We start from the raw sequence: 20,095 nt of genomic DNA, 5'->3' as shown, positions 1-20,095 counted from the left end.
CGGGAGGTGTTGATGTAAACGCCGTTCCCATGGCTCCGACTCCTGCCATTGCCATGTTGTACGGTGCCTCCCTTGGATCTCCTGGAGGTGGCCTGGATGCAAGCATAAAGGCCTGTGTCGCCATATACCCAGCTTCTGGTGTCTTGGGGATAATATTCCCTCTCGTGTCTATCGACATAAAAGACATATCGAGGTTTTGAACCAAGTGCTCTCTTTCTCCTTCAGGTATATGTTGCAACCTTGATCTTACTCTGTTCTGAGCTTCCCTGTGGCTATCTCCCGAAGTTCCAGATTGTCGACTCAGCTCTGCCCTTCGCCTGCTTGACGCGGAGGCTGCCTCCTTTCTTCTGTTCAGAGCAGCTGTCTGTTTTTCCAATTCCCTCACAGCTCGTGCGAGCCTATATTGATATGCTTGCAACTCTTCTGGCGTGACTGTTGTGGCCATTGGTTCTGAGCCATCCATAGCTCTTGCGACTCTATCCCATGCTGCTTGCGGGAGTTGAACCCTAACACGAGGCGTAGGTCTGACATATTTGTTGCCTATACCTCGTCGTAAATCAGAGGGATCGACGTATGGATTTCCCAAATCGTCGAAAGCCTCAGACGTTTCCTCCTGATCGCGGCTTGGCTCACCGATGGCATAAATCTGATGGTATTTTGTATTTAGATCTGTGCTGGGTTTGGTGACACCATCATAAAAATTGGTGAAGACCTTGCCCACTGTAGTGGATTTGTCGATGAAGTTAAAGTTGTCGACACTGCTCGAGTCATCGCTTATATAGGAGTCCGCGGATGACTCGAAGGACATGTCGCTGAAGATCTTGGCGAGCTTTTCGCTTGCCCTGGTGCTGATGAAGCGTGGCGATGAAGTCACCTCTTCGCCTGACTCGATTGACGATGTTGAGCTCGAAAAATCGGAATCGACCGCCGACAATCCCGACGAGATCGGAATTTCGAGACGATACGTTCCCTCTTTCTCGACGCGAAAGTGGAATCTTCCGAATGTCATCTCCATAGGCTCTTCCAGATACGCATATGCATCCAAACGGGAGGGCGGGTGAGGAACAAAATTGATAGGACCAGTTGCGATCTGTTTACCTCGATCCATCGCGTTGCTTGCTGTTGATGAAGTCGACGATCTTGAACGTGCCATCGAGATCAGATCCTTGACGCCTCTAATTCCCACAGACGGCGCCAATTGACAAGGGATTAACTTGTCAATGCCTACGGGTTGTAGACTGGGGTTTAGTTGGAAGTAGAGTGCAAGTAGATCTCGAAGGTTTCAGCCGAAAAGTACTCGACGATATGAAAACTAGGGTTTGAGAGACAATGATTCGATGCTATCTTTGTCCCTCGACTCCCCCTTATATAGGAGGTGGAGGCGAGGGATTCGTATTGTACAAGTTACAGAGTCCGGGAGGGTTTCCAACTCATCCCGCAAGATTACAAATATTATCTCCTAATACAACTCTAGCTTTCCTTACTAACAACTTGGGCTTCCGATTCTTCTTATTCTTCGAGTCGTGGGCCTCCAATAAACCCCGGGTACTATCTTCGGCAGGCCCATTGGGGATGCCTATGTCACATTGGGTCCTACTTTAGCTTATTAGATTTATATGAAAATTTTCTAACCGGAATCTTTTACCTAGCTCCTTTTTGAGTTCCGCAGCTTATTGAAAGTTAAAAAATACGAGAAGGTTTTTGTGTCTTGCAAAGTCAAATACATTAGGACTTTGGAGGAAAGTCCCATAAATCATCTCAACACAGTTAAATAATGCAATCTCAATACAAATAACATAATAAACTTGAGCAATATGATCAAACATTAATGATATAAAATGCACAATCAACTATTAAATGGATGATCGTGTGATTGGATTGGAGACTTTAATGCCCCAACGCGCTTTATCGAGATCCTGCACCTACGTGGCTAGTGGTAGTCCTTTTGGCCTTCTACCTCAGCTAGATCTTGAAAGTACTGCGTATGGAAAAAGTTTTTGTTTTTCGTTGCGTGGCCCAACATGGCTAGCTCATGAAGATGTTGCAGGTGCGGGTGGCCATCAACACGTGCGTTACCAGCATTCAATGCAGACGTTGCAAGTCTACACCCACTAAGCATTAAACTCACTACTTACCAATGTAATCAAAAGCAGTAACACCCTACTACGTAATTATTTTTGTCCGATTATGTCACCCCATCTAAGGTAATAATCTAGGGACACACACGACCCGTTGTAGCCTAAACACATAATCGAGACCAAACAAGCAGAAGTAAGGTGTTACCTCTACCTCAGGGTTCCGAACCTGGGTACCACATATTTCAAACCCGTTCCTGGATCTCCATGCATCCCATATCACACATTCATCCTCTTAAACCATTGTTGAGGAATGATGTTGCAGAATCACCATGACACCATCCTAAACCTAATGGAGGCTTTCTGAGTCTCATGACCTTGACAAGCAGCAAATGCCCTCGGTACCATCACACCTCCGAAGAAAACTCCCAACATGAACATAAGGTAGCCTCTATGTCTTGGCAGCTATACTTCTCCTTGCACTCCGAGACAACCCCGATCCTTGAATCAGCATGTTCCAACCTTTTGACTCCCCTATCGGTGTTGCTATTTTTTATGTAGAGGATACGAGTGCGGAATAATGCCTTCACACGCAGGTCACATGTCGGTTGCATCCTACGGTCTGATTCGCAAACAGAAAACATCGTACGGTCTGCAGTGCCCGGAGGGTTGAGTGGGCGCAGCACGCATACATGTTGCCGACTCTAGTAGAGAAGAGTGACCGACCTGGCTGGCGTCCATCAGCCTCAAGATTCGTGCCGCCGCGCGCAGCTCCGCATCTCTCTCCCTCCCCGCACCCTTCTTCTCCCTCTTTCGGACGGACCTGACACCAACCCCTCCGTCCCCAAATCCCATCACACCACACCACCGCCGTCGCCTCCTCCTCGGCGGTGAGCCACCACCACCACCACCACCACCTCCGCCCCACCCAGCCCTCCTATCAAGGGCAACCCCGCGGTGAGCCTACGCGGGCGCCTCCACCTCCGCGCATCGGGCTGCGGCTAGGGTTTCATGCGCCCCGCGGCCGCCGCAGCCGCAGCCGCCGATGTCGCACCCCGGCAAGTTCGTATCCGTTAACCTCAACCGATCCTACGGCCAGTCCACCCAACCCCACCATGGCGGCCGCCCCTCCCGCCCCGCCGCCCCCTCTGCCGCCGCCGCCGGCGGGGGCATGGTGGTGCTCTCCCGCGGCCGCGGCGCCTCCTCCGTCGCCAAGCCGCCGCAGCCCAAGCTCTCCGTGCCGCCGCCGCTGAACCTCCCCTCCCTCCGCAAGGAGCACGAGCGCTTCGATGGCGCCACCGCAACTTCAGCCGGCGGGGCCGCCTCGGCACCGGCCCGATCTGGCGGGGCCGTGGCCGGCTGGACGAAGCCCGCTCCAGCATCCGAGAAGCCGCTCGGCTCGGCGCCGCTTCCAAGCGGCGTCGCCAGGCCCCCCTCGTACGGGTTTCAGGACAAAGCCGCCGTCTTGCGGGGGGAGGACTTCCCTTCTCTCAAAGCAGCCGTGGCGCCGCCGCCTCCGCCGCCCGTGCAGCAGCGCCACAAGGACGGCGATGGGGCTCGGGCCGCCACGCCAGAGGCACGGCCGATGCCCCTCGGTATGCGGCCTCAGGTCACGCCCTCGCGTGGCGCTGACCACTTGGCTTCTGCTGGTGCTGCTGTCCATGCTTCGGCGGAGAAGGCGCGAAAGCATGATTTGGGGCCGCTTCCGCTGGTGCGCCTTAGGTATAATTCTGATTGGGCTGACGATGAGCGTGATACAGGGCTGAGTCTCCCGGAACGCGACAATAGGGAGACTGGATTTGGTAGGAGTGAACCCATGGCTCCGGGGCGTGACCTTTATATGAGGGAGCCCGACTCCTTTGGGAGAGTTTCCGTTGCTGCCGCTAAAGAGGGCGGGCAAGATGGTCCGTGGCGATCCCCTCTGCCCAACCACACTAGAGACAGAGAAACCGTTACCAGTGGTGCCTCCAAGGATTTGCGGACTTCTAATAGGGAGCCAACGGTCCGAGCCTACGGACAGAACGGGACAGAACTGCATGGAGCTGCACACGTGGGTGAACGCCACATCGATAATTCCAATAACTGGTACAGAGGGAATCCTTTCCATAATAATGCTGTTTCAAAGGTGCAGCCATATCTTGGTAACAAGGGTCCTCCAATTAATGACCCCGGAACTAAATTTGGCAGGGATAAGTGGCTTGTTGGAAGCTCTGCCAAGCCTTTAGTTGAGGATCTCAGCTTTGATAGCATTTCTGCCGTTAATTTGAGCTCAATAAAGAAGAAGAAAGAAGCAACCAAACCATCAGATTTCCATGATCCAGCAAGGGAGTCATTTGAGGCAGAGCTCGATAGGATCTTGAGGATACAAGAGCAAGAGAGACAGCGGGTAGTGGAAGAACAGACCAGAGTTAGAGAGGTTGCTCGCAAACAAGATGAGGAGAGGGAGAGGCTGATCAGAGAGGAGGAGGAGAGGCGGCGCTTGGTGGAAGAAGAGGCGAGACGGGCTGCTTGGCAAGCTGAGCAAGAGACGCTGGAAGCTGCCAGAAGAGTTGAGGAGCAGAGGATTGCTAGGGAGGAGGAGAAGATGAGGGTTGCTATGGAGGAGGAGCGGCGTAGAGAAGCAGCACGCCAAAAGCTCCTAGAGTTGGAGGCAAAGATCGCTAGACGACGAGCTGAACCAAACATGAGAGGTGGAAATCTTCTTTCAGTTGCCAATGATGAACTAGCACTTGGAGCCTCGAAAGACAGAGACGTGGCACAGTATACTAATGCTGGTGAAAGACTTGATATTGACAGAATGAGGGAGCACATCACTACCTCCGCAGCTTTGGAGTCTTCCAGTGTCAACAAGTACAGTGATACAGTTCCAAGGGCGCTGCACACTTTGGGAGATGAACGCTCATGCTTTGTTGATAGAGAACATGTGTATCACAGTGCAGGGGCTGCATTTGAAGGCCAGGAAAATCTGCATTACGGTCCACGGCATGACACTTTGGGTACAAAAAGGGCAAGTTTCCCTAAGAAAGATTCTTATGATGGATTTGGGGCATTGTCAGTCGGGCCATCTTCGAGAGGCCAAACAACTGATTCACCATGGGCACTGGAAGATTACCGTCAAGGAAGAGTTCCAAGGTGGGATGCACCAAGGGAGGATGACAGTTTTGACAAGCAGTCTGAATTTGACAGCGATTTTTTTAACAGTGACAGGTTTGGAGATGCGGCATGGCTGCCTAGTGGTTCCTATGGAATCCCCGCTGCTCAGCAAGGAGATAGGATGTTTCAGAACTCTGAGGCTAATGACTTCTCATCTTTTACAAGATCCCGCTACTCTATGCGGCAACCACGTGTACCCCCACCACCGGCTGTGACTTCAATGCACAGAAGTGCAATTGGCACTTCCACTCAACGCGCCAATTCATCTTTCATTGATGGTGGAATGAGAGAGAGTTCCAGTAGTGCATACCAAGAGGCATCCCTCCAGCACGGGACACCAGCTGGAGACCTTGTTGTCAATGAACAGCATAATGAGGACAGGGCCAGCCCTATTTTGGGCTCACAATCTTCTCTTTCAGTTTCAAGCCCTCCTACCTCACCACCACACGTCTCACATGATGAGATGGATGTTTCTGGTGATTCACCTGCACTGCCAACTTCTGCTGATGGTGATCGAACTGTGGTATCTGACAATGACCTTGCAGCTTCAACTCTAGATGCAGCAAACATAAGCAGAATCGCCACCTCAAGCACAGCGTCTCACATGGAGGATGATGAATGGCCAAGTGAACACAATGAAGCCAAGCAAAAACAGGATGAATATGACGAGGAAGGCAACATCTACCAGGAAGATGAAATCAATGACGGTGATGATGATAATCTTGACTTGGATCATGAGTTTGCAGACAGGCATCTTGACTTGGATGATGGGTTTGCAGATGGGCAGAATACACCTGTAGAAATGGAACCGGTTATACTTGGATTTGATGAGGGTGTACAGGTTGAAATTCCGCTGAATAGTGAGCTTGAATTAACTCCTGTGAAGAGCACTGAACGGGAAGTTGGTGTACACTCAGGTGTTGTGGAGCAAGAGTTCTGTAGTGGTTCAGATGATCCTCGTAACCTTGTTACGGAAGCAGAGAAGAGACTGCAAGACTTGGATCTTGATCAAACAAATGCCTTGACAGGTGAATCTAGTGTTGATCCATCAGGTGGCACAGCCGCGTCAAGCTCCAAGTTACCTCAGGCATCTTTCACCCACACTACTGAGTCATCAGCTTCAACAGTAATTGATCGGAATGATGTTCCTGTTAGTCTGCAGTTCGGTTTGTTTTCTGGGCCATCTCTAATACCCACTCCGGTTCAAGCCAACATTCAGATTGGTTCCATACAGATGCCAATCCATCTCCACAACCAGATCAACCCAACCCTGGCTCAAATGCTGCCTTCATCAGCTCCTTTATTCCAGTTTGGTCAGTTGAGGCATGTCCGTCCTGCGCCTCAGAATGTTCAGCCGCATTCTCAGGTGGTGCCCTCTGTTCATCCCCCCGCACCAAATCCACATGCATCAAAACCGAATGGTTCAGGTTATCTCCCTAATGAGATGAATCGAGATGCAAATCATAATGTTCCAAGCGAGCCAGTCTCTTCTAGCTTTATTGATAAATCAGTTTTACCTTCAGCAGAGCTTGGGATGGATCATATAAATTTTCATCACAATGCACCTGCAAATAACCAAATGGCTGATGTAAATGGATTTCACAGCCGGCTTGACAGTACTTCAATTGGGGAAAATGCAAGTTCTGGAGTTTCAAAAGGTGAATCTCAGAGGAACAATGATCTCTCTCTGAAGAGGAATCACAAATCTACTTCCAACAACAGAGAATCTTCTCAATTTGGCCCATATGGCAATGTCTTGAATGGCCCAAAGGCTCCAGGTGCTGTATCTGGTGGAAGAGGGAGGAGATATGGTTATGCTGTCAAAGAATCTATTATGGGATCAACAGGTTCAGTTGTTGAACCTTCTCATAAAGATTCCAGGGGATTCCAGAGAAGGTCTCGTAAGAATATAAGAAGAACTGAATTTAGAGTGCGGGAAAATGTCGAGAAGAACCCAACCCAAGCTTCCGAGTCATTTAGCCATGATGAGCAGAATGAGAAGCCATTTCCTGATGGATCAGAAAGGGAGATCTCGGTGAGAAATCTGAACAGAAAGGAAGGCGATAGGTCATTTAGGTCTAATGAAGCAAGTGATATTAGTGGAGCAGGTCCTTCATCTACGTCTGCTGATTATTACAGTAAAACAGAGAGAGTTGCGCAGAAGGCTCCATCTTATGAGAGATCTCATTATGGGAACAAGAAATCTAGAGCGGGTACTATCTCTGAAGGAGATGCTAATACCTCGTTGCTGGCAGGAGTTGTACGTGTTGTTAAGCAGCAAGGCATTGAAGTGCCTGTTGACGCAGATGGTTTTATTGAAGTAAGGTCCAAGAAGCAGATCATGAGTGTCAGAAGAGAACAGAGGGAGAAAGAAAATAGATCCAAAATGAGGATGGCAAAGGTGCCCCATTTTTATCTCTTAAATGATTAAATTGTGCCTTCCTACCTTTTCCCCTAAATTAATGCTTTGTCATTTGTTGAACCAGGCTCCCCGCAAACAGCATCAGATCTCCCTACACAGTTCTGGCAGTTCAAGTTTCAATAATAAGGGAACAGTTTCCTTAGGCGGAGCATCTGCAAAGAAAGTTACGAATTCTGTCCCTGCAGTTGAAAGAAGAATTGGCCAAATTGAACCATCAACTCCACTCATTGGTGAAACTGCTTCAGTGACACCCATAGCGCCACCTTCAGCCAACACAGGATCTCATACAAACTGCTACGGCAAGAAGTATGTATCACTGTTTCTAGTTATGTTTATGTTTTTTAGTTAGGATTCTCCTTTGGGACTTTGTTTAATAATACTTTTGCAGGCCTATCCAAGGTCAGGCAAGCTCCAACTTGATCACTTCTAGTGCTGCAGCAAAGCTCGTGGCAGGCTTATCCGAAAACAATAATAAAGCGTCATCCATTGGCACTCCATTTAACATGGGTACCTGGGATAGTTCACAGACAAACCAGCAGGTAGATTGCTTTCTTAAGGTTCCTTTTTTGTTTGCCTTTGGGAACCCGTTATTATTGTGTGCCTGCTGACTTCTCTTCCATGTGCAAAGCTTATGTGGATAGTCCTATGCTACTTATGTTTTCTGTGTAAATAGTGCATTTATTATTTTGAATCTAATGCTGGAGAAAATTATCTCTGCTATCTTAATTTGGCAACTTTTATTTACTACTTCTTTATGGCAGTTCTAACTTCTAATAGGGAAATCCAGTCAAATTATTCGCTGGTTTTATCCCTTTATGCTTTGTATTGAAGGCTTGCACTAAACTTACTGTTGAATACTCTGTTTCCTTTTTGTTTTTGTGTTTTGTACTATGGTTTTAGGGAGAGGTAGGATAAGGGCTCTCACCTAGGGCTAGGGGCAAGATAGAAGTATTCTTGTATTTTCTTGCTTGATTGATAATTCCTTATAGAGGGTTCTCTTTGTTTAGTGGTCTAACAATCCAAAGGTGGGAGAATCGATTATCTCAACATATTGTCGTTTCACATTATGCTTCTTAATTTTCAGACAGCTATTGCCTTGCTTTTAAAGACTGGTTGTCTCTTAACTATAGATGTCCTATAATTACGTGCTTGTTTATCTTTTGACAACTTGTGCCCACGATAGGTTATGTCATTAACTCAAACTCAACTCGAAGAAGCTATGGAACCAGCAAAGTTTGAACGAGCTGGTCCTTTGGAGTCCGACAATGCTTTATCTCCCACAATAACCACAGAAAATGCGTACACATCATCTGCTAGCCCTGTTAACTCTCTTCTGGCTGGGGAGAAGATTCAGTTTGGTAAGCACATCATGTTTGTATTGTACACATCATTAGCATTGTACAATGCTTTTAGTTGCTTGATTGACAGTGAAATAATAACAATGCCCAGGTGCAGTTACCTCGCCAACTGTACTGGCTCCGATCACCCGGACAATTTCAACTGGGCTTGGTGCTCCAGGTTCATCTAGGCCTGATATGAAGATTGACCGAAGGCCTGGTGATGACAATGGTGCTACTGTTTTGTTCGATAAGGAGAAGGCTACAACTAAAGAACCAGGTCCAAGTTCAGAGGAGGTTGAAGCTGAGGCTGAAGCAGCTGCTTCTGCCATTGCTGTTGCAGCTATTTGTACTGATGAGGCAGTTTCATCCACCGCTGATGCAACTGCAGCTTCTACTACAGGCAACAAAAGCTTTAGCAGTCAGGATCTCACTGGGCTAACAGCAGGAGGTATGATCTTTAGGTTGTTAATTATTTGGCTTTAAAATTACCTTTTTTAGAAGGTAGCTGTATTCATAGAGCTTAATCAAACTGAAGCAGGGGCTGTAACAGTTCAACGTGGTCAATCATCTAGAGAGGAACCACTGACGGTTGCTCTTCCAGCAGACTTGTCAGTCGACACTCCTTCAATGTCCCTGTGGCCTCCTTTACCCAGTCCACAGGCATCGGGGCCAATGCTTTCTCAGTTTCCTGGTGCACAACCGTCCCATTTTTCTTGCTTTGAGATGAACACCATGTTAGGAGCACATCCTTTTACTTTTGGACCAAGTGATGAATCTGCTGGCGCTCAGGGTCAACAGCCTCAAAGAAGCAACGCTTTGCCTTCAGCACCATTGGGTGCTTGGCCACAATGCCACTCTATGGTGGATTCATTTTATCGCCCCCCTACTGGCTTCGCTGGTCCTTTCATTAGCCCTGGAGGAATACCGGGTGTGCAAGGTCCTCCACATATGGTGGTCTACAACCACTTTGCCCCAGTTGGGCAATTTGGTCAAATGGGGCTTGGATTTATGGGAGCCACTTATATCCCTGGTGACAAGCAGCCTGATTGGAAGCAAAACCAGGGACCTTCTGTTAGCATTAGCCAGAGTGATCCAAGCAACCAAAATATGCTACCTGGTCAAGTAGCCTCACATGGCGTTCCTACTCAAGTGCAGCATCTACGCCCAACTTCTATCATGCAAATCCCATCCCCATTGACAATGTTTGACATGTCTCCATTCCAGGTATGCAATAGTTCTAGATTGCATGTATAGAGATTGAATTGGTTTATGCTTCATGCGTATATGTTTGGATATACATTTGGTTATCAGAAGGGTGAATTTTTTTGTTGTATAGGATCCTAAAGGATAATCCCTATTTGATGAATCAGTTGAAGGCACTTGGTGTCAGCATTTACTATAGCTTACATTTGGCAGTTTTAGTTTATGTGCATAGCTCGCCGATTTCAAATAAGCATTGTGCATTAGAAATGAATCTTGATTCTCGTTATTTATTACTACCTCTGTCCATAAATACACGTCTGAGTTTTGTCTAAATCTGCATGTATCTAGATGCTATTTAGTGTGTAGATACAATCATTTTGGTTATCAGAAGGGTGAATTTTTTTGTTGTATAGGATCCTAAAGGATAATCTCTATTTGATGAATCAGTTGAAGGCACTTCGTGTCAGCATTTACTATAGCTTACATTTGGCAGTTTTAGTTTATGTGCATAGCTCGCCGATTTCAAAGAAGCATTGTGCATTAAACTGAAATGAATCTTGATTCTCGTTATTTATTACTACCTCTGTCCATAAATAAACGTCTAAGTTTTGTATAAATCTGCATGTATCTAGATGCTATTTAGTGTGTAGATACAATCAAATTTAGATAAACCTCAGACATATATTTATAGACGGAGGGAGTAGATAGCCTGGTTAGAAACTTTATTCTCTCTGTTTTTTTTTATGCCACAGCATTTCCTTCGTTTGTGCTGTAATTAACTCACCTCACTATCATTCCAGTCATCAGGAGACATACAGATGCAACCTTGTTGGCCACATATGCCTGTACAGCCTCTACACTCAGTCCCATTATCAGTGCAACTGCAACATCCAGTAGAGGGTACAGCGGCACCACAGTATGTTCATAACATGCCAAGCGACAAGTCAAGTACAAATGACCGGTTCCAGGAGCCCTCAACATCTGCCATGCCATCAGATAGCAACAAGAGCTTCACAAGTACAGCTGCCTCTCAGTTCTCAGATGAGTTAGGTCTTGTTAAACAGCCAGCCTCCAGCAGTTCAGATGCTAAAACTGTTCAGTCTTCATTGGTCCGGACAGGCATGGTCAGCAATGAAGTCCCAAACAGTGCCAAAGTTATGGTTAGGACCAACGCACCAAATATCAACCCTGGGAATGCTACAGGGGTGACTAGCAATCCCAACCCTGGTCAGGTTGCCAACATGCCCTCCAAGCCACACCAGTCTTCGTCATCACCAGATCAACAGTACAAACATCCAGTTAATAATCAGGATCAGCGGGCCCGAGTTACCCAGAAGACTGGACCTCTGAATGAATGGCAACGTCGGTCAGGATATCCGGGAAGGAGTCAAAACTCCGGTTCTGACAAGAAATATGGCACTGGTAGGATGAAGCAGATCTATGTCGCCAAATCGTCATCAACAAGTGGCCCAGCCCCATCAGGCTAGGGCAGATATGCTTTTGGCAGGAACAGCTCAAATGTCTGTGTATGCGGAGCATATTTCGATGTGTCAATCCATTGTTTATCTGGTGATTATAGACTGTCCGCATTGTTCATTTTTGTTTCATTTTCGTGCATAGAGAAAGAAAAAGGTAGTGTGGTTGCAGTGTTCAAACTCTTTAAAGCAATATTCCGTCAAATTTTGCAGCCGACCAATCTGTGTCGTGTATGTTGACTGTGTGCTATCTGAATTGTTATTACAATCAATATATACTTGTTGCCTGATGACTCAGAGGGCATCTTATGAGGTGCCCATAATGAGCATGCAAACATGCCTTGTGGAATGTGTTCGTCGTCCAAAGTTGAGCTATTTTGTGAGATCATGCACTTCATCGTTCATTTGAAACTGCATCAAAATATGATGTTCCACTTCCTGTTTCCATGATATCTGGTCTAAGAATCTTATGTTTCCTACAATGGCCCTTTTTTAATTTCTGAATCATAGCATCAAAAACCCATGAATCATACACTTATTTGTAAATTAGCCAACCTTTGCACAGTGGACAGTACAGTTTTTTTTTTTTTTTTTTATTAGCGTAACACTTTTTTATTATCAGATCAGAAGGACTAGCTCCTAGCAGAAGAAATGATGGTAAAACTGAGTAATTCATTTTGGAGCCTAGACAGGCAAAGACATCATACAAGTAAATATCGCTGGATACCTAAAAAAAAAGTAAATATCGCTGCACCTAATACTTGCCTCAAAAGGTCTTCAGTCACAAGGTCTGCACCTAATACTTGCCCCGAAATGTCTTTAGTCACAAGGTCAAATAGGACATTTCGATATTCTGTAAGTGGTGTTGTATTACACACTAGTTCAGTCAATTAAATCAACCTGCTAATCCTGGTTGAGTTTGCAGGAAGGAGTTAGCATCTACGTAAACTATGCACCGGACCAGCTACGATTTTGTCACTATCTGGACATAAATACACTGAACTCTCTACACACAAACTGTACTGCCCTTTTCTGAAACGAAAACTGTACGCCTTTCGTTCCATAAAGGATGTCAACAGACGGGGGAGTACTTCTCATGTTCTTTATTTCCCGGCAGGTATCTACTCCAGTCGAAAACCTTTAGACAGACCATCTCTCGATCCATGGCTTTTGCGAGATGCAGGCTCCGTGTTGAGTAACCTGATGTCAAAGTCTGATGAGTTACCACTGTAATCTATTTCCACATGATGAATTGCAGATGGAGCGGCCTGGTCATATATCATCGATTTGAGCAGGTTAACATACGTTCACGGAAAATGGATGTCAGAAAAATAAGAATAACTAGAGGCAGATGTTCATTACCGGACTACTGGTTGTATCAGCGGCAAGTTTCAGTCGCTTGTTGCTACATACTCTCCTTTGTTCCTCGCTAACTTCAGTCTCATTGTCAACAAAATTCTGATCTGATAAATCTGAAGAAAGACAAGGGCAGTCCGCTTCAATACTATTTACAGACGAATGAGTAGCAAATTAGCTTGGTACAGAGAGCCTATATAGGTTATCCCAGTATATGTGCTACTCCCATAAGTGTCGTTGTTTTAGAATGTTAGTAGTATTCTTTGGAAAGGGAGCGGTAAATTGTGTGATAGGGAATGCCACAGAATTGTATATATTTCATGATTTCAAGAGTCATACTAACCATCTGGTCCCTCTGTAAAATGTTAAATGGTACGGTACAGAAGCCTCAAGATAAGCTACCTGTTCCAGAAAGGGAATGCCCATGCCAGTGCAAATGGGAAGTACAAGACCCTCCAAAGTTCTTCCGTCTTGCATAGTAACTGATTCCCTCTTGTCTTGGATCACTAGTTGATGCATCATCATCATCATCATCCATATAATAAGCTTTCCTGTCATCCTGATCCTCGTCATATGAAGGCGTATGCTCAGCCTGTGATAATCTGGATTCGGCTGCATCAGCCTCAACCATCCTGCTATATACCTGCTATTGATTTGATATAAGAAAAACTTTAAATACCAAATGTTTGTTCTTATTGAGGAATGAGACAGTACTGTAAATACCTGATCAACTTCTATGTTTCTGTGATTTCCATTATGATTTTTATGCCTCCATTCACTTGAAGACCAGCAGAGCACCCCATTCGAGTTGACTTCTCCATCATATAATTTAGTAACAAATGATAACTCCAGTGAGCTAATATAGAGCATGTGCTTCTCATCTGTCCATCCAGTCGATGAACCGCCCAGTGTGTCCTGATAGAAGAAAACCAGGAGTAAAGCAACTAACTTGATAATGGCTTGCACAGCAATTATCCGATATATGATTTTTTCAAGAAATATAAAGACTTCAAGTACGTATGTCTGAATAGTATGGCTTAAGACCGGAACAACAGAAAGCATCACTGGGCAGTCTGTATACCTCATAACCTCAATGCTCCTTTCGTGCTATCGGAAATACCACATATTAGTACATCTCAAACTAACAATATATTTGATTCCTGGAACTGAAATCATGCCAAAACTTGTATAACATGTTAACAACCAAGCAATTCTCTCATTACTCTATCAGAAATCTCATTAACAGACATGCTGAGGCAGTGAAAAACAATTAGATGACAGAGCCAGCAGAAACATATCATACTTCTATTATCCTGCACTTTGCAGGCTTCTACATCAATTTCAACGTAAAGTTTGTGCTTTGTGAACTGCAACAAAGACCTGGTATGGTTTGCAGTGAAACCACTAGATTCTCAAAACTGAACTTAGTTTATCACCTTAGCTACCATTCTAAATCTCAACATTTTGTCCCAGATGGCATCTCTGTGTTGTGGCTCTAAATAGGTGGCTTGTATCTGTCTAACTTCGAGTACTATCCCATTTTATCCCAGATGGCATCTCCGTGTTGTGGCTCTGAATAGGTGGCTTGTATCTATCGAACTAGGAGTAGTATCACATTTTGTCCCATATGGCATCTCTGTGTTGTGGCTCTGAATAGGTGGCTTGTATCTGTCGATCTCAGAGTAGTGTCAGTCAAGCAATTCTTGTACTATTAATTATCAACTATGAATAAATCAACTGCCAGCACTTAATAGACCACAGGAGGGCCCCTAGAAAGACAGCTGTATTGGATGCAATCCGTAATCGTGCAATCCAGTACTAAAAGTAACGAAAGTTTGTATAGAAACAATGTACTGTAATTTACCTATGTTTGAAAGTGCATATTCGATCATGACCTAACATGTGTTAGTATGGGAACTCGAAATTTGAACAGACGTAACACTAAATTTGGAAGTATATGCACATTTTTCCTGGCGTTAGCTATTGGATTAAACAAAAATCGCAGCGAGTGCACCCCACTGTATTTCATCTTTCCCTCTTGCCCAAAAGAGTATCAGTGATGCACCAACTTTCCACATTGTTTTTTTTCGTTTGGCTATGTTTGTTGAATGTCTAGAAGTAAAAGAGCGCACTGCATTTGCTCCTAATTTGACACCTACTGAGCAAAACTGCAGGGTTAGTATTTTGACCTTGAGCTGCACTTGGCACCAATTTCGGCTCCAACTCAACATGGCCCACAAACCAAACTATGCACACCCGCAAGTTGATACTCCGATAGACAAAATATTAATTCCAATAGCTTTTCCTATAGTAGTAACCTTTCCAACCGTGATATTTTATGCCACTCCTTTAATTTTTTTTTCTACAAAAGATAACAAATTAATTCAAAAGATCAGCCCAGAGTCGAGAAATGCTGTAAAGTGCAGTGTTACGTGCACGGAAATTCTAACGTGGTGCTTTGCACAACTAGTGTCAGATTAGGTGGAGCAAACTGTGACGTCTTCAAAAGTAACACCACCACCCACCCAGAATAGCAAAACAAAAATAAGAGGATGGAAGGAAAAGCACCCACGCGTATGAATAAACAGAGTAAAGAAACTCCATAAACCCATATAAGGTAACACTTCACTAATGAAAAGCGGAATTCATGCCATGTTCCTGCAATTGAATTCCAAACAAAGAAAAGAAATACTATATGCCTATCTAAAGCTGGCATTATACTTACCATGTTAGTTTTTTTTTCCCCTTCTAACATTTATTATGCGAAAATGTCCCTTGTGTCAAGAGGTTCACTACTGCACACCTGTGTGCTGCAACTGCCCTCTTTGTGGAGGGTCATGCATTTTTTTGCAAGCTAATAAACTTGGGATGTTACATCGCATGCCAATATTGCGTTCTAATTACTTGGTAAATTGTTAGCAACAGTTGGTCAGCTCATTAAAAGTAGTTTGGGATGTACTCAAGTTGGGCCTTTACCTTACAACTTAGCCTCACCAAAACAACTTGAAAAGAAACCTTGATAAAAAAAAGGTCAATAGGAGTGTAATCTTAACCAATCAGGAGGCACTGGATCATACAAGTAACACATATAGCAAAACAAACATCAGAACCACCATAAATTTCTCCACAAGAAACCAGAACAAAAACAGAAGGTAGATGCAGGCAAGAAAAATCGTGCAACCCATTGGGCACTGATTAGTCTATTCAAGCAAATAAGATGAGTGGCAATAATATGAGACTGTTATGTCATGTCAGATGGCAAACTATTGGAAATGAGATGAGTGAGCACATGTGTTGTATCAAAATAACATGAGAGTAAAAAAGCTCGGCGATGAATGCTACATGCTCTATACATCTCACAAGAGGCCGGCGTGCATATTCACATTCAGAAAGCAGGGCTGGATGGAACTTCCATACTGCGTCCTCATCAGACCGTCGTGATTGCTATAATATCCAAGCAACAGAATCCTATTTAATTAGAAACAACCTCTAACTTCAAACATGGCAGCATCACATGATGCTATAGGCAGGTTGGACAAAACAATTCATTCATCACCAGAAATTCCCAACCGCAGGCGCGGAGCATCATCGATTCACCACGCGTACTCCAGCAAAAAGAAAAAAATATCCCGCGTGAATGAATAATAATAACGTAAACGATCCTGACCCGTTACACTGACTGGACCGAATCTAGAACCACTCCTTCTCGCTACAGCTAACGAACAGAGAATCCGCGCAAAACCGAACAGAGAATCCGCGCAAGGTCATTCGAAGGCGTGAAGAAGAGAAGAGGTGCGTGAATAGGAGATTACCCCGAAGCGCAGCGGATCGCCCGGCGTCTCTGCCATCCCGCGCCGAGCGAATCCGCCCATCCGCCGAATCAGCGGGCCTGACGACAACGAAGTGAGGAATCAGACGCTCGCGCGGGTAGGCTGTGGATGAAGAAGAGGAGGAGGAAAGGGCCTGGCGAACCTTGGCGGTGGCCGGAGTTGGAAGCTCGCCGTGGGAGGGGAGGAGAGGAGAGAGGAGAGAAGAGGGGAATGGAAAAGGCAAAAGAGCAGGGGGGGCTCTTTTATCCTGCGTGGCACGTTCGCTTTTCCACGTGGGAGATAATATCTCATGTAGGCCGCTTTGCTTCCGAGCTCCGCTTGTCCATCCACCACCGCTCCAACCTGGAATAGGATCATGGGATCCTCTGCGCACAGGCTTGTATTAAGAATTCTCAAAAAGGGACATTAAGATGTGCTTGCCGCAATAGAATTCGAGATGGTGATTTTTTTGATGCAAGAAATACATTAATATTGTGACAATATTAGTTACACCTCGTCTCTGGTTGCGGCAATCTTCAAGAAAAAAAAAAAGTTTTTGCTGCACTAGAATTTGAGCCAGCGGTTTGACCCAACGGAAATTGTTATTTCTCGATTAAGCCACTTTTCCTCATTCTCCTCGTCTAGCCTTTTTACAAACTTCTCTGAGTAAACGCCTCTACACTTTGAGCCATTGAGGATGTTCTCTTTCTCTTATCCTTCCTTGGCTGGTAATGAGGATGCTCACTTCCGTTTTTAAGATCCGATTCAGTGTTTGAGATGGCTTGGTCCAAGCTCATATTCATAGTGACAGACATGCATTCGGTCGTTAAGGCGATCTATCAAACAATGCGTATGAAGATTTCTGTTTTGGAATACAAGAAGCTCAATGGGCTAGTTTGAAGATCGATCAATAGATATAGTGGATAAAAATGGAACTATGATTCATACTCATTATTAAGAACTCAGAACCAGACTTCAAAATACAAGTAGTTAGTTAAATCAAAAACATTTGTTACCACAAAACTTCATTTAAAACGATGTGGTAGGAAGCAACATGCTACATATAAGGAAAAATCCTAAGACTTTGCGGACCATAATTTTCTGATATGAACTGCAACCTAGGTGTTGCTACAATATTACGAAAGATATCGACGGCACATTTTTTACTAGACATTGTAACCCAACTATTATTTTTTATTTGTTTTTAGTTTTTGGTACTTGAAAAGAAACTAGTGAGGAAATACCATAGGACCTGGTAGTGTTTCAGAATTTTCAATTTTGCAAGGGCTACAACACTGTGTACTTTTCTAAAAGGTAATCGGTTACGTGATTATTTGCATTGTAAAAAGTAACACGCATAAATTGGTTTTTCGCGCTATGAGCTAGTTCGTCAAAACCCGGACCGTGGCAGAATGCTTCTGCAACTTGACTTGTGACAGATGTTTCTTACGTGCTGATGTGGTGCCAAGATAGAAGATTGACTCAAATCGAGTGCCACATATACAATGTAAGGTGCTTAGAGATGGTTAGGAAAATAAATTATTTTTCTTCAACTTTGGTACTTATGGACCTCTTAGATTCAAAAGGTTTCTGTTGGAAATTTGAAAGATCGGAAAATCCTTAAGAAAGTTTTTCTACGTGGGTTGTTTGATTTGTAGGATTGATGCTATATGATTTTTCTGCAAGCAATTGTTTGCACTACCATACATCTCATAGTTTAACATCCACCATGCAATCCCCTTGGTAAGAAGCTTGTTTTCATGTGATGCAAGCAAACAAAACTTGCTACATATGAAATCGATTATGTAGGATTGGAATGAGCATGACATCGTAGCCCTAGGTTTCTCCTATCCATGTATTTTACGATTACTTACTTTAATAGGTACTTGTGTTATGCGACTACAATAAATGCTTTATTTGTTACCTTTGATTAACAGTTTGGCCCCGTCAGGAGAATGGGCCGCGGCCCGCCGGAGGCCGAAGACCCGTTTCGATTTTGGAGAGGTGGTGCGGTGGATCTATGAAGGCAAAAGGTGACTACATGACGAAAAAGGGTGGTCCGTACGCCATGGGCATCATAGCTTAGCTGGATATGCCGTACTATATGTGATGAGTAGTGCAAGTATGTCGGTGTGCATTTTGTTCGCTTGGTTTCCGATCAAATTCGTGTCTCCTTTGGCTTCCGTTCAAACTCAGGGAGGTGTTAGAGCACCTCTAACAGATTCCGTAAAAGTTTGATCCTTAAAATACGTATGAATGACAGTTTGCGTGGCAAAACATGGGTTTAAGGGGCGGCACCGGCACGACCTTCTGCTGATGAATACAATATAATAGCAGGCTTTATCTTTATGGGTTTCACCCGCGGCGAAATTCCGCTGAGTCACATGGCAGGACAACACCAACACAGTCTCTCACGAAGCGTTGACCGGTTTAAGGGAAACCCGTAAAATCGTCTCCAAAATTGTGAATACAAGGTTCCTGTGCGTGGACTCTCGCTAGCCTTAAATTTTTTTTAAGGGTTCCACCACTTTTAGGAGATCTGTTCTAGACAAATTTTTGACCAAAATCATAAAAGCCATTAATTTTAAGGGTTTGGCCACTTCTACAGGATCTGTTACAGATGCTCTTATATTGTTGTGATTTCAGACCTTCAGGGTGGCCATGCAGGTCTATTGCCTACATACATCCTTGTGCGAGACGAGAAAGAAGAATTCTCCGGTGTCTTGATTCACATGTGAGGCCTTGTTCGGTTTCACAAATCTTGAAGAGGGTTGACATGATTTAAGGGGACTAAGTCCCATGTAAGTCAAAATTCTCCCTAATCCCCCCTCGCTGCCCCAATCCACTCAAATACAGTTGATAAGTGTATTAACCGAGCAAAGCTTTAACGGAGAAATGGAAGATGGTGATATGCTCCTCGAGGGTTTTTTTTTCTGCCGGTATCTCCGACATTTCTTTGGAAACGGGGTTTTCCGGTTACCACCAGAAAAAAATACTGGACGAAATATACAGGTATCCAAGGAATTTGAGAACTTTATAGATGTGTGGACGAGTCTTTGAATTCATCTGAATAATCTCGGATGATTTTATGACCAGTATTTCTGGTATTTCCCAAAAAAAAAAAGAACCTCTCCTGAATGCCAATGACGCACAGCGTTAGTACTGCAGGCTATGCCCACGAAAATTTTAAACGAGCCAGAATTGTTTTGTTGGAGACTTGGAGATATCGATGGTTTCTAGATAAACTCCGCGAAGCAAGGTC

At 44.7% G+C, this 20,095-nt stretch overlaps 2 protein-coding genes across 9 annotated transcripts; one reads left to right on the top strand and one right to left on the bottom strand.

Annotated features, from left to right (window-relative positions):
* Nucleotides 1-2,865: 2,865 nt before the first annotated feature.
* On the top strand, nucleotides 2,866-11,958 carry LOC127332392 (uncharacterized). Of its 3 annotated transcripts, none has more exons than XM_071819116.1 (7): nucleotides 2,866-7,629; nucleotides 7,715-7,956; nucleotides 8,039-8,189; nucleotides 8,834-9,008; nucleotides 9,106-9,438; nucleotides 9,526-10,214; nucleotides 10,994-11,958. In XM_071819116.1, exons 1-7 carry the CDS (start codon nucleotides 3,121-3,123, stop codon nucleotides 11,678-11,680), a joined length of 6,786 nt encoding a protein of 2,261 aa, XP_071675217.1. In that variant the 5' UTR covers nucleotides 2,866-3,120; the 3' UTR covers nucleotides 11,681-11,958. The 3 variants fall into 3 exon arrangements, with proteins under 3 accessions (XP_071675217.1, XP_071675216.1, XP_051214645.1); XM_071819115.1 differs by having other exon boundaries at nucleotides 9,100-9,438; XM_051358685.2 differs by having other exon boundaries at nucleotides 2,867-7,629; nucleotides 9,100-9,438; nucleotides 9,529-10,214.
* A 501-nt stretch (nucleotides 11,959-12,459) lies between these two features.
* LOC127332393 (uncharacterized) lies at nucleotides 12,460-17,075 on the bottom strand. 6 transcript variants are annotated; one of them, XM_051358688.2, is made up of 7 exons: nucleotides 16,997-17,075; nucleotides 16,837-16,913; nucleotides 14,069-14,131; nucleotides 13,748-13,939; nucleotides 13,427-13,670; nucleotides 13,031-13,140; nucleotides 12,460-12,936 (listed from the first exon to the last, which is right to left on the bottom strand). In XM_051358688.2, the coding sequence occupies exons 2-7, from the start codon at nucleotides 16,894-16,896 to the stop codon at nucleotides 12,790-12,792; spliced, it is 816 nt and encodes a 271-aa protein (XP_051214648.1). In that variant the 5' UTR covers nucleotides 16,897-16,913; nucleotides 16,997-17,075; the 3' UTR covers nucleotides 12,460-12,789. The 6 variants fall into 6 exon arrangements, with proteins under 6 accessions (XP_051214648.1, XP_051214651.1, XP_051214647.1 ...); XM_051358691.2 differs by lacking the exon at nucleotides 14,069-14,131 and having other exon boundaries at nucleotides 16,997-17,073; XM_051358687.2 differs by having other exon boundaries at nucleotides 16,837-17,059.
* Nucleotides 17,076-20,095: the final 3,020 nt, after the last annotated feature.

The sequence above is a fragment of the Lolium perenne genome, chromosome 4, assembly GCF_019359855.2.
Source record: "Lolium perenne isolate Kyuss_39 chromosome 4, Kyuss_2.0, whole genome shotgun sequence".
Classification (NCBI taxonomy): Eukaryota; Viridiplantae; Streptophyta; class Magnoliopsida; order Poales; family Poaceae; genus Lolium; species Lolium perenne.
The sequence above is the reverse complement of the archived record's forward strand: the minus strand, read 5'-3'. Positions and strand labels throughout refer to the sequence as shown.